The sequence below is a fragment of the Cuculus canorus genome, chromosome 2 (genome assembly GCF_017976375.1).
Source record: "Cuculus canorus isolate bCucCan1 chromosome 2, bCucCan1.pri, whole genome shotgun sequence".
Lineage (NCBI taxonomy): Eukaryota > Metazoa > Chordata > Aves > Cuculiformes > Cuculidae > Cuculus > Cuculus canorus.
The window spans coordinates 108,721,255-108,736,802 of NC_071402.1; the positions used below are offsets into that span (position 1 = coordinate 108,721,255).

The following is a 15,548-nucleotide window of genomic DNA, read 5'->3' on the forward strand; positions in this document are numbered from 1 at the left end:
AATTTGAGTGGTACTCTCATTTTCCTTTAATACTGCTATGGTAACAGAATATATGATGAGTCTGGCTATCTGAAAGATCTACTTCCCCTTCATATTACACAGAACCTAAGGCTTTCTAAAAGAATGCTTACAGGTTAGTACAACTAATCCTTCTTCAAAATACCTAGGCAAATAGTATAGAATTCTACAAACTGGTAATATGTAGATATTGTGATATATTTATAAATTCTTAATTCGCTATCAGGTGTGCAAAAGCTCACCTTACATAATAGCATAATAGCATAATTTTGATGACCTATACTATTTTTCTCCCAAATCGTACATTTACATGTACACTTTTTATAATTAAATATCCTGTATGTATCTACATGTACATGCATTGAAAGAACCTAAAAGAAATCTTTATTTCCCTAGAAGTTTCCCATGTAACACTATCTAGAATGGAACTTGCATTAAGCTCAAGGCCTGGACTGAAGCAGTTGCTGCTGCTCCTCTTCTTCTCTTATCTGCTTCTAAGAAAAAACCCATCTGCTCAGATTTTTTTTCACTAAGCCTAAGAATGCTGTATCTAGATCAAATAAACTCTGACCCTTGAATGGTGAAGTTGCGGGACTTACTTTGAAAGCAAAGTCTGCAGGACAAAGTTTAATCTACAATGCATTACCAGAAGCTACAATTCTGATGGAAGAATGTAGTGCTAATGCAGTATTTCACTTAAAATTACCCACAGAGACTAGTTCAGTTTTCAACTGTTAGGATCTCTTGGAGTACAGACCCTTCTTTAAACTCCTTGAAAAATTAATCTGTTACGTCTAAAGATGTAATACAGCTTCCAAATGCTCATTTTAAAGGTAACAGCATGATGACTTGAGTGTCAGTCAAGCTGCTGTGTGATTGACATAGGACTAAAAATCTGCCTACTGTAATCATCACAACTTCTCCGATGTTTTACAGCAGCTGACTCTTGGAGATAGATTACTTTTGAGCAAGAGAAAACAGCTGACGTTCAGCAACTGGTCAATATAACTGCTACATGAAGAATTCTGCTCCAGGAAGAAAAAGTCACTATAAATCAACTTCTACACAGTAATGTTACTGCAAGAAGTCCAGGGGAAAAGTTAGACTTCATGGCCTAACTTTTGATTTCCACATCCTCCATGACAGTTCCATGACAGTACCCAACTCACTTGCCCAGTCTCATCTGTCCTTATATCTCTTTTCATGCTGCTTAGGAAATGAGGCGAGGAAGAATAGTTGTGGAGCTATTCCTGCCTCTCAATTGCACTTAGCATGTGATGAGATCAACCAAATTTCAGTGCTGAGCATCTAACAAGCAGCAGAGACATAACTACTGCTCTAGGCCCTCTGCATGAAGGAGTGATTCAGTTGTATGTGTCTGACCTGGAGTCAGGTAGTGGCCAAGAAATGCCAGCTGTAGTGGGACACGATTTCTTCAATGAGAGGTTCCCCATGAAAAAGCGTATATCCATCTTCAAAGATCTATCATGCAAAACGACACAGAATTCACACTAGTGCCACCTGCTGCTCTGCACTGTCTGCTGCAGATCAGCTAGCTAAAATTTAAATCTTGAAGATTAAATACCATCTGACAAATGAACCAGATTATAGCAGTAAAATCTAACAGCATGCTTCTCTTCCAATATATTTTTTTAAACTCTCTCCATCACTTACTCTTCATAACAAGTGAAGAGTATGCTTTAGTATACTTGCACAAAATGTGCTTGTGTATGTACACATAGAAAGAAAGGGGGCTGATGGCTTGAAGGCTATTAATGTTAATTTGAAATAGCCAACATAGAAAAACATTATGTGTTTTGCATTATGCAATTAATTCAAATGGAAAAAAAATAGCATAGGTGCTTCTTACCTTTTAACGGAAAGAACTTCCAAAAGTTAAGGTATTTTTAAAAAGTTTCCAGACTTACACAAACTGTGACATTTTTACATTTACAGGTACATTTAAAATTCCTATTAAATTTACAGAAAGTAATGTCCAGTCTACAAATGCATGGAGCCACACTTTGGGTTTCTTAAGAGACTATATTGATCAATTTTGATATTTTTTTATAAAACTTGAAAGCTCTTGTTAACAAAAGACCAACTGATGAAATGCTATGCAACTTGAACAAATTTGCAATGATATGTATACCCAGACAATTAAAAAACTTTCTCATTGCTTAAGTTGCTTGATAGTTAAAGGTCACGTTTAATAGTTTCAGTACTTCCTACTGGCCTTAATCTGAAAAAATAATGTAATAGAACAGATGCCATTATATCTCAACCAATAATCAATCAAGAATTATTACAAATAGGAAAGAAATCACTTGAAAATATAACTTAGCACATACCGAGCATTTATGAAAAGGTAAACATATCCTAGAGCAGTATGATTCACCGAAGGACTGCTTTTCTCTCTTGGAGAAAGACTTCATACAAAAGATAACACAAATTAGCAAACAAGCTCTTCTGAGCCTACGCCTACTATATATCATATTGTAACATTTACTTTTATTACTACTTGGAGCTCAGTCTTCAGGTGTAGTTCGTCATCATGTTCTTGACAACTGTTATGACTGGGATGAACCAGTTCTAAAGAAACTGATGCAGAATTGAACATTTAATTGATCTTCCCATAAGTATTCCTTGTAGGAGTATATGTTTCAAGACCTACTGACCAAAAAAAAACCCCACACAGTAGCAATTTCAGAAAATTAACAATGTAACAGATGGTTATATTGTAGGATCAGCTTATTACACCAGAGAAAGTAAAATTTTACTACAGACATAATCTGCATAGTAGACTACTTTTTGATTCTTAACAGTTCTAGAAGAAAACAGACACTGAGTCTGTTTTTTTCTCCTAGGATCCAAATTTTTAAAATTTCCAGCTGAATTATTTTACAGTGAGAATAAAAACCTATGACTAGTATCAAGCAAGTTGTATCAACATGCACTACGCCTAAAAGTGTTTCTCCTGGCCTGTGTAAACTTGCTTTACAAATCACATTCTAGGATATTATAAATTACAACTATCTGTGCAAAAAAGCCTGAAGGCAACACAACCTTGTTTTAGTAATACTCATGTTCATCACTCTGTCAATTTGATTTTTCTATTGAGGAATACAGCCTAAACAAAAACCAAGTTTTATAGAAATTTTGATATGATACCTCCAGTACTATTATCAAATTTAACTTGGTTCTAGAATTTTAATATTCTAAAAATTATTATAATACTCTATCCCCTAGCGAGGACTCTCAGTCACACATCAATAAGTAGGGGCAGTATTAGGTCCCAGGAGTTCTTTCACTTTTCACTACTTATGTCCATATCACAGCATTATTCTTTTGGAATACTATTATTCCCACATGGACCACAACACCAGATAGCTGTCAAGGTCATGACATTTTAAAGATTATCACTGCAATACCTAGAACGCAACAATGTCCCCGAGTGGTGATTTTTAGAGAGTCCATCATTTTTCCATTCCCTTTTATTGTTTCCAGTTTGCTGAGGCTTGAACTCTTCCTCGTGTTTGTAAAGGATTGCATTTACCCAAAGGAGTTACAACTGCTAGCCGTTTAGATTCTTGAATCTAGTCACATCTATGCTACATTTTACGTACTCCTTTATTTCATCCTTCACTTGAAGGTCATCCATGTCTCATGCCAGCCTAAATGCCACAGTCACTATAACAACTAGTTACTACCAACAAGGGCAAGAACAAATAAGTGGAGTGGTGATTACTGCCAGTTGTAAAGGTCTGTATCCCTCATCTGTAGCACAAATACTCTGAGATGCCCTATGAAACAAGAATCCAGTCTCAACAGAGATAAGCAAGTTAAAGAAAATAATAGTAATAAAAAAATCTCCCCACACAAACCCTGTGGAAGTCATGCTCATTGAATATGTTCCTTTATTTCTTAGGAAAGTAGGTTAACAGCAGTCACCTAACTTCTCATTCATTTGCCTATTTCTGTCTGGGTAAATTCTAATGCTGCAGAAAGCTATGCATTTCTTCCTCTCCCGCTATGTATTAAAAAGGAAACTGGCTAGAAACATCTAACAATGGCTGCTTGAAAGGTTTCCTCTAAGATGAGAAACTTCTTTCTGAGCTGATTTTTAATCTGCCACTGTTGAAATTTGATACAAAGTCTGTCTTTTGAAGGTAATTAGATCTCACTTCAGGGGCAGAATGGAGAAATAGACAAATGTAACTAAGCGTTTGCCCAGTTTTCTGCGCAACAAACTTGAGAAAATAAGTTTAAGGTATAAGGTATTCTGCTATTCTGTTTTCAACCAGCTATATTACGTTTCTCATCATCATAAAATAAATACAATAAAAAGCCCCAGAACTAAAGAGTGAGGAACAGGCTGCTTAAAAAATCCAAGGTCCAATAAATTTGTTTATGAAAGAGACAAACAACAAAAAATACCATTACTCCATTAAATGGCTTTTCTTACATTTGTTCCATACTTTAGTTAACATGAGCTATTCCTTACAGATGAATGTTTTCAGAAGACATAGGCAACATTTTTCACTCTGCTTTGTGAATATTTTTTTTCTGCTGAGTTTCTAGAAGGCTTTGCAAACAGTAAGCAAGAAATTGAATTCTAGCGTCAGCAGAATTGATTTATTATATAAAGATCCACAGCTTCATTGCAAGCTTGTCCAGTTCTTGAGAAATCTAAAAGATTGAGTGCTACTGTAAGGGTTAATCTCTTTTGAAAGTAGTTATCAAATATTATCTAATAAGTTACTTCAAGAATCTAATTAATTGTTAATTTATTTAAATTAAAGTTTGCAACCCTGTGGCTTTTACCTGCATATAACTCTAGGAATACTTTTCCAGTTTCACAGACATGGAAATTTGGCTGTGTAAAGTAATACAGAAGGCTTTGAGAAACAGTTGTTTCTTAACACAGAGAGTAAAATTTTACATGACTGTCTTTATATTTACTACCAATACCTCTGTTACATCAGAAGTGGAGCTAAGTAACTCTGTTTACATTTATCAATGCCTAAGGGAAACTCTGTATTTGGAAACTTCAGACGGTCAGCAAAGGCACAATATTAATACTTTAATTCCAAACTTAAAATTTTGCTTAAAATTTCCAAATAAGATGCAGTATTTTTATGGTGACTTTATTAAGCTTAAATTTGTGTACCAGGTTAATTACATTGCTAGAGTTCATCTACTGAAATGTAAGATAGATATTTTTATTATTTAAAAAGGAAACCTGATTACCCTTAAATTTTTCACAGTGCTTGAGAACCCTTTGCACTCTTCTTCATATTCAACATTCTTGGGATAATAATCACCAATATTAACTTGTCTTACAGATATTCTATTTGATTTGTAAAGGACACTGCCTTTATAGCATTTAAACATGGCTATAATTCGGCTTTTTCCTTACATCTGGGTCTTACAGTCACCTAATTTTATTTTAACTAAAAAAAAGTAAAAATATTGCTGTAGTTAACTAAAATGAAACGATATTTCATTGGTGAGAATTAAAGTCAGATAAATAAGTCACGTAACTGTGAACAGGCCGCCTACTGATTTTCATAGAAGTTATAAATCAAGATAATTCTGAGTCTTATGAGGATATAAAACCAAAGCATAATGTTCCCCAAAGATCTGCTGAAAACACAAGAACAATCCTGTAATTTTAATGCAACACAGAAGACCAGCCTGGTATACCTGTGTATTAGGAAAAAAGTACATTTCAATAAAGCAGTATTGTTCCCTACCACCAACCTAACTTGCACTAAATTACAGACCGGAAAAGAGCACCTTCTCCCCAAAGCTCAAAGAAAGGTCTCTCTGGTGATAGACTAAAACAGATACAGCGCATTGTTAATGACAAATGTTGAATCCACTCACTGGTGGATAAAACTACTCCAGGAAGTTCTCCAGAGTGCAACATATTCAAGTAAAACAAACAAACACATTTTCACCCTTATTTGACAAACTAATCTCCTTGGTGTGGTTTACATAACTGTTTCACTTATTTCAAAGAAACTTCACAGCCTGATTATGTGTATCCACTGAAAATACTCCTTAAGGAAGAAAGAAGATTTGCACCTCATGATCTAAAGATTTCTGTTACCTGAGGGAGCTGCTAACTTTGGTTTAAGTGCTAGCTAAGTGAGCAGACAGCATTAACAGGTTGCATCCAGTTGGCAAAATGTTTCCATAGGAAAAAGTTGACATGCTTTGGATGAGCATTATTTTCCCCTTGCAATTTAAAGTTGAGAAAAGCTCTGATCATAAAAGCAGAATTTTTGGAAGTATCTATTTAGGATCACAGATTTGTGTCCAAGAACAAAGCCCTGAAAGTGTTATCTGAAGTATATACTTAAAAAATTCACTTACCAAAAATCAGTTCAAAATTGGTAATGACTTTTTTTCCCTACTAAAGGCAAAATCTTTGCAACAAAGGTAAAAGTTAAGAGTGTTTCCAGCCAAAATACCGTTTAAACATTGTACAGAAAGTTAATACGTCTTTAGCAATTATTAGGTACTTTCTGAACTGCAGTTCAAATGGGATACTGTGAATAGGAGTTAGTGAAACTATTGGATCTGCCTTTTAAGTGTTTGTATGATGAGGCTTTTAAATGTTTTACTGTCTACAGAACCCTGAAGTAAGTTACAGTATTACATCATTATTACATCATAACCAGTGTTATGCCAATCTAAGTTTTCAAATCAGTTTCGCAAAAACCTGCTTAGAGTACAGAGCGCTTTTTAGAAACATCTAAAACCTCTCTAAAGTGGCAGTCCAAACTTTCTGCTCTCCCACAAGCCGTTCTGAGTGGGCTCACAGAAAAAGCTAGACATTCCCCTCCAAACTGTTGAATGATGTGACTGATGAGTAGAAACAGCATTCAAATATTTTTTCAACAGTAGGTACGATGACTCTATTATTAGTAAAAACACACAGTGGAATTCTTGTCTGGACTCACATTATCACAGACTGCACTGTATGACTTTCACTGGCAAGCGTTGTGTCACATGGCCAAGTGAGTAGTCAGCTCACAATATCCAAGCAGAATCCTTGTTCTTAGCAAAATCTATATCTCCACGTGTAATTAAAAAAGTAATAGCTGAGCTTTTTAGTAAGGTTTTGCAGAGGAGATCACAAAATACCCACTGGATAACATCAAGTGACATGAGGATTTCAGTTTAGTTCTTCAGTACAGTGGAGTCCAAATAATAAAAAATCAAAATTTGCAGGATTTCAAGATAATCAGCATATTGTCTAAACAAAGACCTTTTACCACCCAGTTACCGAAGGACAGGTATTTAAATTAATACCCTGAATACCAAGTTTAACAAGGACAGCAGAGAGAGCTTCATCTGCTTTTTATACTATCAGTAAACAAACACTGCTTCCCAGTTTGAACTGATGGTTGAAGACAACCCCCACTTCTAAATATGTTACAAGGAGACTTTTAAATCACCAGCAAGACCTATAGCATAGGCACCTATGGGCCAAACACCTATGGGACAGGACAGAACAGGCACTTCTAGTGCTGGCAAATCATGCTTTTGGAAAATGGCTGTGCCTGCCTCCAGCCTGTCCTCAGCAACTGGGCTCAACACCCCTTCTCTGCCTTCACCTCCAGGGAAAGGGACATACGACACAGACAGCCCCGCACACCTGCAGAACAGACCTATCTGAACTTTAGGTGCCAGCCAGCAGCCGGACAGCCTGCAGGAGGATCCGTAGGGAGCACACGTGAAGGAGAAGGGACTGGTGGGCTCTGGGCAAGGGGCTGATCTGGCAGAGCGCTGTGTGTCAGGAGAAAGCGTGAGGGGAAAGAGCAGGTTATTATTTTTAAAGAATACTCTACAGAACAAGTTTAATAAGGGCAGTAGAGAGTGAGCTCCATCTGCCTTTTACAGTATCTGTAAACAGACATTACTTTCCAGTTTGAACTGATGGCTGAATACACACAACCGTTTTAAGCATGTTACAAGGAAGCTTTTCAATCACCAGCAAGACCTGTAGCATAGGCTTCTACGGGCCAAACACCTATGGGACAGGACAGAACAGGCACTTCTAGTGCTGGCAAATCACGCTGTGGGGGAACGGTTGTGCCTGCCTCCAGCCTGTCCTTACCATGAGGAACTGGGCTCAACAATCCCTCTCTGCCCCTTCACCTTCAAGGAAAAGGACACGCGACACAGACAGCTCCGCACACCTGCAGAACAGATCTATCTGAACTTTAGGTGCCAGCCAGCAACCGGACGGCCTGCAGGAGGATCCGTAGGGAGCACACGTGAAGAAGGGACTGGTGGGCTCTGGGGAAGGGGCTGGTCTGTCAGAGCGCCGTGTATCTGAAGCCAATCCGAGGGGAAGGAGACAGGCTTTCAGCCTCTTCACCAACCTCTTACCATCTCGATGATCTTGGTCTTCCTGCCCGTCTTCTTCTTCATGGTGAAGATGTACTGTGCCAGCACCACCCCGCCGACCAGGGCGCACACGCTGGCGCTCGCCACCGCTCCCATCTTTGCCACCGCCGTCCTGTCCATGGCAGCTCACAGCGGGGAGGGGGAGCACGGCAAAGGAGTCGGGAAGCGGGGAAGCGAGGCAGGCGGTCTACCCCAACCCTGCGTTAGCCGAAGGAAGGGCAGAGCCCCTCCCAGCGCCGCCCGAACAACCCGACACCGACGGCACCCGCAGCGCCCACCCCCGCCACACGTGCCCCGCCGACAGCCCCCCGCCAGAGGTCACGTGCGCGTGGGCCGGCCGGCCGTACCACATCCGAGGGGGGGTAAAAAAGGGGGTGAGCAGGGAAAGGGTAGAGGAAAAGGGAACAGCTGGTGGGAATAGGGAGTTGCAGGTAGTCCTCCTGTCGTGGGTGAGCGTTTTCTGTGAAGGGCTTTGGAAACGTAAGTCACCAGCAGAGAAGCTCGGCTTTTCCTTAGGGAACGCGAAGGAATGAGTATCCCCCCTAACACAGGAAGAAATGGTAGAGTCCATCGGGCCGCTGTGCCGCTGCCTAAACTACATTTCCCAGGGCTCGGCGCGGAGCGCAGCGCGGCGAAAGGGGGCGCGGGGATGGTTGAGGCGATGGAGACGGGCGTGTAGTGCTGTGGGACTGTGCCTCGCCTTTCGCTTCGCCGTAAGCCGCCCCGGAGAGCGGAGCCACCGCGGGGTAAGGGAGGCTGCGGCCGCGGAGCAGCTCGCAGCTCTGGCGGGGCACGGAGAGGCTGCAGCCCCGCGGCTCCCGCGGGAGTCAAGGGGAGGCTGCAGCCCCTCGGGGCTCGGGCGGGCGTGCTGCAGCCTCGGCGGCGCTCGGCGAGGGAGGGGAGGGCTGTGCTGTCGCCCCCCTGCGCTGGGCTGCAGCGCTTGCCTGGCTGGCATAACGACGGTAACCACCTGAGGGGACAGAATAACTGTTTTTATTTGCTGGAGGCTGCTTTCCTTAAAGAGGAAAGGCGCAGGCTTGCGGGCTGCGTTTGCTCCAAAGGGTGACAAGGGGTGTCCCCGTCTTTTTTCCTTCTTCCCGGGGAGAACTGCGGGACTGGTGATTAGTGGACATGGAGGTGATTAGAAGCAGCCAACGTGGCTTCACTAGGGGCAAGTCCTGAATGACCAACTTAAGTGGCTTTCTTTGATGGGGTAACCGCAGCAGTGGACGTGGGTAAACCGACGGATGTGATCTGTCTAGACTTCTGGAAAGCCTTTGATACAGTCTTCCACAGCATCCTTCTCTCTGAATTGGAGAGATACGGATTTGATGGGAGGATGGTCATGAGAGTAGTGGTCAATGACTCAAAGTCCAGATGGAGATCTGTGACAGTGGTGTCCCTTAGGGGTCCATACTGGGACTGGTACTGTTCAATATCTTCATCAATGATGTTGGCAGCAAGATTAAGTGCACCCTCAGCAAGTTTGCAGATGACACCCAGCTGAGTGGTGCAGTTACCACTTGATAAGAAAGAATTTCTTTACGATGAGAGTGGTGAGGCACTGGCACAGGTTGCCCAAGGAAGTTGTGGATACCCCATCCCTGAAAGTGTTCAAGGCCAGGTTGGATGGGGCCTTGGGCAGCCTGATCTCGTGGGATGTCTCTGCCCATGGCAGGAGAGTTGGAACTGGATGATCTTTAAGGTCCCTTCTAACCCAAACTATTCTATGATTCTGTGACTGGTTGCTGCCTGGCAGCCCCCCATCTCCTCCCCGGGCTGAGGGGTTGCGTGTGTTCAGGCACAGGCATGGAGCTGGGAGGTTCAAACTAGGGTAACATTATTGTGAAGCTGCCTACAAAAGGATTAAGTCTCCTCTTTCTCTTCCCTCCCTTGCCCCTTCTTAAAATAGCAGCAGGTAGCAAGCAGAAAAGCTGATTTGTGCTCTATCTGACCGAGTTCTTTAGTCATGTCACTAGGGCATCTCTAAGGGATTACTTGGTGGAAGTTTTGATGTTGCCTGTTTATGTCTTCATTTAATTCTTTCATCAGAATCTGTTTCTCCGGATGCTCCTTGGTAACAGAAAACCTTGGTCCTGTGGCTTTGAAAAATTATTTTCTTAGTGCTTGTTACAGAAGGCTCTTAACAGTTTAAAAAGAGCTGCTTCGTTTCCCCCCCTTCATATAACTAGCAGTGTCACAACTAATTTGTAAACTACCGACAAGAAGTTTCCTAAGGTTGTTTTCTGAACTACATAACTAACTATAAACCCAAGAAACCTGAAGTTTACATTTATTCAGCTCACAACAGAGCAAAGTGAAGCTAAGAGGTGGAATTTACTCAATAAAAGCTGTTGCTAACAAAGAAGTTGTTGTTTGTATAAAAAGTTGTGTGTGTGTTGGTATATACTTTAACAATGGTCTATTTCCCTTTCAGTAAAGTAGGATGTCGTTGTTTAAAGCTAGAGACTGGTGGTCCACCGTACTTGGAGAAAAGGAAGAATTTGACCAAGGCTGTCTGTGTGTTGCTGATGTTGATAATAGTGGCAGCGGACAAGGTAAATTTGGAATTACATGGTTGCTGACTTTTAAGCTGCAGGTTTGCTTTGAAAGCTTGTTACCCAGGCTAGATGACTAGCTAGCCTTCTGTCTTTAATGTGTTCTTGTAGGCTTAAGAAGACAAATTCAATGCAATTTTTCTTTTTTTTTTCATTTGTAAGTCTCTAAACATCATAATTCTTTCTTGTGTTCAGTAGTAATTTCTCTCTTGTCTTATTCCCTCAGTGGTAGATATCTTTAATACAGAACATTTTCAGTTAGTCATGGGAGCAAACACATATCATAAGTTGTTGAAAAAACTTAGCAGGGGAAAAAGGTAAGAGCTGCTAAGCTAAGAATTCTGAAAAACAACATTTTATGCCTAGAAAATAAAGGGCCATTGAAAGAAGTGACTGTCATGGTTTAGTCCTAGCCAGCTTGATTGGCATCTAAATGTGAGCAGTTGTAATCCCAATGCCACCGCGCCCCGCCTTCTCCCGGCAAGGGGAAAGGGAAATGAGAGAAAAAAGACTTGTGGGTTGGAAACTAAAATTAATTAAACTTTAATGAAACAATAATGAAAATGGTAATAATAATAATAAAAAATTACAAATATACAGGTTGCAGCCTTCTTCCACCTCGATGACTATGTCACCACAGATGCTGCAGAGCAGGCATGAGGAAAAGGCCACGAACTGTACTCGGTGACGAGGGAGCTGGACTCAGGAACTTGGTTTGGGAACTCACAGATTCAGGATCAGGGCAAAATAAACAGATGAGGTCCTTGCTAGATATTGACCATCAAAGAAGAGAGCTTGTGATCCCTCAGTTTTGTATGGGATGGAATACTCTGTTAGTCATTTTGGCTCAGTTGTCCTGCCTTTTTTCTAATCCCATTTCCCTTTTTTCTTTCATTGTGGGAGAGCTGGCTGGAAGGAGGATTTGGCATCACAACTGCTTGTGTTTAGCTGCTAGTCAAGCCAGGCTGGGGCTAAACTGTAACAGTGACTCTGCTTGAGTTGCTTGTCCATGTAATCAGTACTAATGTGGAAATATAGTATGAAACTGAAGTGATGTGTTTGAGAACATATTTGCGGTGGTTTGTGTGTGTGTATATTTTTAAAATAAATATTTGGGATCTTACTCTGATACACAGGCTCATCTTGGAGCTCTGTCTTTGCTCAGTAGAGGTACTTGAGTTTGATTTCACCATTGGCATAATATTTTAAAATAATTTTTATTTTAGTTTATCCATTTTCAGGAGGATTTGAACACAGTTAGGCTGCTGCTGTTTCATTGTACAGCCTTTTTCAGTAGAAATTAATAGAATTACAGACTTATTGAGGTTGGAAAAGAACTTTCAGTTCCAAGTCCACCACTAAACCATGTCCTTAAGAACCACATCTATGCATATTTTAAATACCTCCAGGGGCAGTACATCATTTGCTTTCCTGAGCCCCTGTGAGAAGATAAGCTATCAATCTTGAGGCTTATTCCAGCTACAGAACACTTCATCTGTCTTTTCAATCCTGATTGGGGGGATCTATAACAGACTATCACCGTACTGTCTTCCTTGTTGGCCTTTCCCATGATTCTTAACCATAAAGATTTGACTTCCCTGCTCGGGGACGTGGTTTAGTGGCAGATAGAAATGGGTGGACTCTGTGATCCAAGAGGTCTTTTCCAACCTGGTGATTCTATGATTCTGTGATCACCATCATCAAGCTCTAGGCAGTGAAAACACGCCCTAACATACAGGGCTACCCCACCACCTCTCCTACCTTGCTTATACCTTCTGAAGAGTTCATAACCATCCATTGCAGTACTCCAGTTGTGTGTCATCCCATCATGTTTCTGTGATTGCAACTATATCACAGTTTTCCAGCTGCACGATGGCTTCCACCTTGTCTTGTTTGTTGTCCGTGCTGTGTGCATTGGCATGGATGCAGTTCAGTTGGCCTATTGATCCTGCCACCATTATTTTGGCAAAGTCCTAATTCACGTGTGACTGTTCTCAGACTGTCCTGTGATTTCTAACACGTTAATAAGCCTTGAGTCTTTGCTACTGTCTGGATCTCCACCCCCTGTCTTCCCTGAGACAGCAGACTGAAGAACCTTTCTAGCACAGTGTACCTCAAACATTGGTATGTCACCTCCAGGCTTATTTCTAATGAGCCTAGTTTTATCCCTTTCCCCTTCAAATCTGGTTTAAAACTTTCAGTGAGCTCTGCTAGCTCCTATGCAAAGATTCTTTTCCCCCTTTGAGACAGATATGCCCCATCTGTTGCCAGCAAGCCTTGGGTCTCATAGACCATCCCATGATCAAAACCTCCCAGATTCTGCTGGAGTTCAGATTAGTGTTTTCCTAGTGGAAAAAAAATATAATCGATATAAACGCAAGACTTAAACAGTGTCATGGTAGTAGTAGTCTGCTGTTCTATTTACTTTTTCAATGTTATATTTTCTTTTTGGTTTTAGTCTGGGCTCTTTTTCTTCCAGAGTTCAGGACCAGAAGTGAACAGACTAGGTCCAGTTGCCTAACCATGTGTCAAAATGTCCTCAGTTAAACCTAAGTATTTTTAAGGAATTAATAACTAAAGTGGATTTAGTTTACTGCTAATGGAATACCTGTTATCGAACTGAGAAAAGATGAGAGTGGAGAAGACAGTATTTTCTGAATGAGGACCTTGGGTCTGCAAGTTTTTTGTGGCTGAAGAAGAGAGGAAGCAAGCAGCTGTTCTGAGCTTTTGTTGTGGTGTCCTGTGGAACTGTGCCAAGCCTTTAGAGCCTGGTGAATTTGGTTTAGGAGTACTTATATGTTTTCCTGATTTGTGGACAGGTTTTATTGGTTTTGATTTTGATCTCCATTGATACGATGAGTCGTATCTAGAGGAAATAAGTACTGACAAGCAACTTGAGTTTGTTGGTTATCATGGGAGGCACGGGGTTTGGGTTTTTTCATTAATAATTTTTTGTTATTCCCTCACAACCAAATGACTACTTGCTTAAGTTCCAAGTATTATTCCAAAATAACTCTGACTCTTTGAGATAATGAATCTGTCTTGAGCGGGTGATCTCAAGACCTAGCTTTGTTGACCTGAGGCAGTAATTATCCAGCTTTAGTTTGCATTTAGATAAACGTCATTGGTCCCAATTTCAAACTTTCAGGCTTCTGCTGGTGTGTGATACATGCTTGCACAAATCCAAGATGTAGAAGGTGAAAGTTTGAAGTACTCTTAAACTAGAATTGGGCTTTCTAAGAAAAATGAACATAAATTTGAAATAATGGAATAGTAGCAATGGTCAGCATCACCACCATGTTAATTATACATTTTTAACCCTTTGCTGATAGATTTTCATGCATTTGCAAAAAAGCTAATTGCGAGGCTTAACCTAGAAGACAGAGTATAACCAACATTAACTGAATCACGTAAACATTCTATGCTTTTAGGATATTCTTTGAAACACTTCTGCCACAGATTGAATTCCATGTGTGCTATTGTATTCTGTAGTTTCCTTTGGTTAATATTTTTTTATTTTGTAGATAAAATTATTGTGGGCAGTTATATGGGATATCTCCGGATCTTTAATCCACATCCTGTGAAACCTGGAGATGGAGTACAACCTGAAGACTTGCTCTTGGAAGTGCAGTTACGAGAACCAATACTACAGGTGGAAGTGGGAAAATTTGTTTCGTAAGTCAACAGCAGTCTGTGTTGCTGTTTATTTAAGGTTTACATGTGATTTTCTTTCTTTGTTTTGGAGGGTGAGTTTTCAGTTTCTAGATGGATCGCTGTCAAGCACGTCTATGAATACTGTAGTATGCATTTGATCTGCTTTTTTGGATCGTCTTGATAGGAGAGATTGTTTTACTTAGTATATATATGGAAGATAATCACATTTTTTACCTATGATATTTTTAGAAGTTAGTAGAATGGGAAAAACCTGGTATTGAAAGTTTTTTTTAGTTGTTAAGAAAACTTGAGTAACTTTTTATGATCATAATGCTGGGCAGCTGTTTTGGGTTTGATAGAAGACTGAAGATCTATAATTCCAGTGAATTTAGTGGAAATAAGTGGCCAGATAGTGGAGTGATACTATGACTCTGAGGAAAAGGCCTTATATTTAAGTGGCTATAAGAGAATCTATGTAGGAGAACTTGATTTTACAAATGAGAGCAAGAAAGAAATGGATATCAGGATCATCCCCCCAAACAAGTATTACTCAGCCACATACATTACTTATTTAAAATTCAGTACTACCTGCATGGAGCCTAAATTAATGAAGCTACGAGAGAGGTTATAAACTTAGAATCCTAAATTCACATTCTTCTTCTCTCAAACATAAGTAGTACTTCCTTAGAGAAAGTTCCTGTGCTGTAACTACAGAAAATGTTTTGGATCATTTCACAGGATAAGACGTTATAATTCCTGCACAGGGTCACTCCTTGAGTACTTGAGTAAAAGAACAGTTTCCAACTGATGTAGGCCTTTCAGCTTGTGACCTTTGGTCTTGAAGCACACTCTTTCCCATGTTTTTCTCTTATTTTTTAGAATAAAGTTCATGCT

General features: G+C 40.3%; 2 protein-coding genes across 7 annotated transcripts in view; one reads left to right on the top strand and one right to left on the bottom strand.

The window, feature by feature from the left end:
* Nucleotides 1-8,740, bottom strand: part of NT5C3A (5'-nucleotidase, cytosolic IIIA) — a 28,227-nt gene extending 19,487 nt beyond the window's left edge. The window contains exons 1-2 of one of the 4 annotated variants that reach the window (XM_054058686.1): nt 8,425-8,740; nt 7,701-7,818 (exon numbers count right to left, since the gene is read on the bottom strand). In XM_054058686.1, the coding sequence (XP_053914661.1) occupies nt 7,701-7,818; nt 8,425-8,562 (256 nt within the window). In that variant the 5' untranslated portion in view covers nt 8,563-8,740. Of the gene's footprint in view, nt 1-7,700; nt 7,819-8,417 lie in introns of all 4 variants that reach the window. The other 3 variants (XM_054058689.1, XM_009567846.2, XM_054058690.1) reach the window with 3 other exon arrangements.
* A 307-nt stretch (nt 8,741-9,047) lies between these two features.
* BBS9 (Bardet-Biedl syndrome 9) overlaps nt 9,048-15,548 on the top strand; it is a 303,616-nt gene continuing 297,115 nt past the window's right edge. For all 3 annotated transcript variants that reach the window (XM_054059480.1, XM_054059482.1, XM_054059481.1), the window contains exons 1-3: nt 9,048-9,188; nt 10,880-11,000; nt 14,525-14,675. In XM_054059480.1, coding sequence (XP_053915455.1) covers nt 10,889-11,000; nt 14,525-14,675 — 263 coding nt within the window. In that variant the 5' untranslated portion in view covers nt 9,048-9,188; nt 10,880-10,888. The remainder of the gene's footprint in view (nt 9,189-10,879; nt 11,001-14,524; nt 14,676-15,548) is intronic.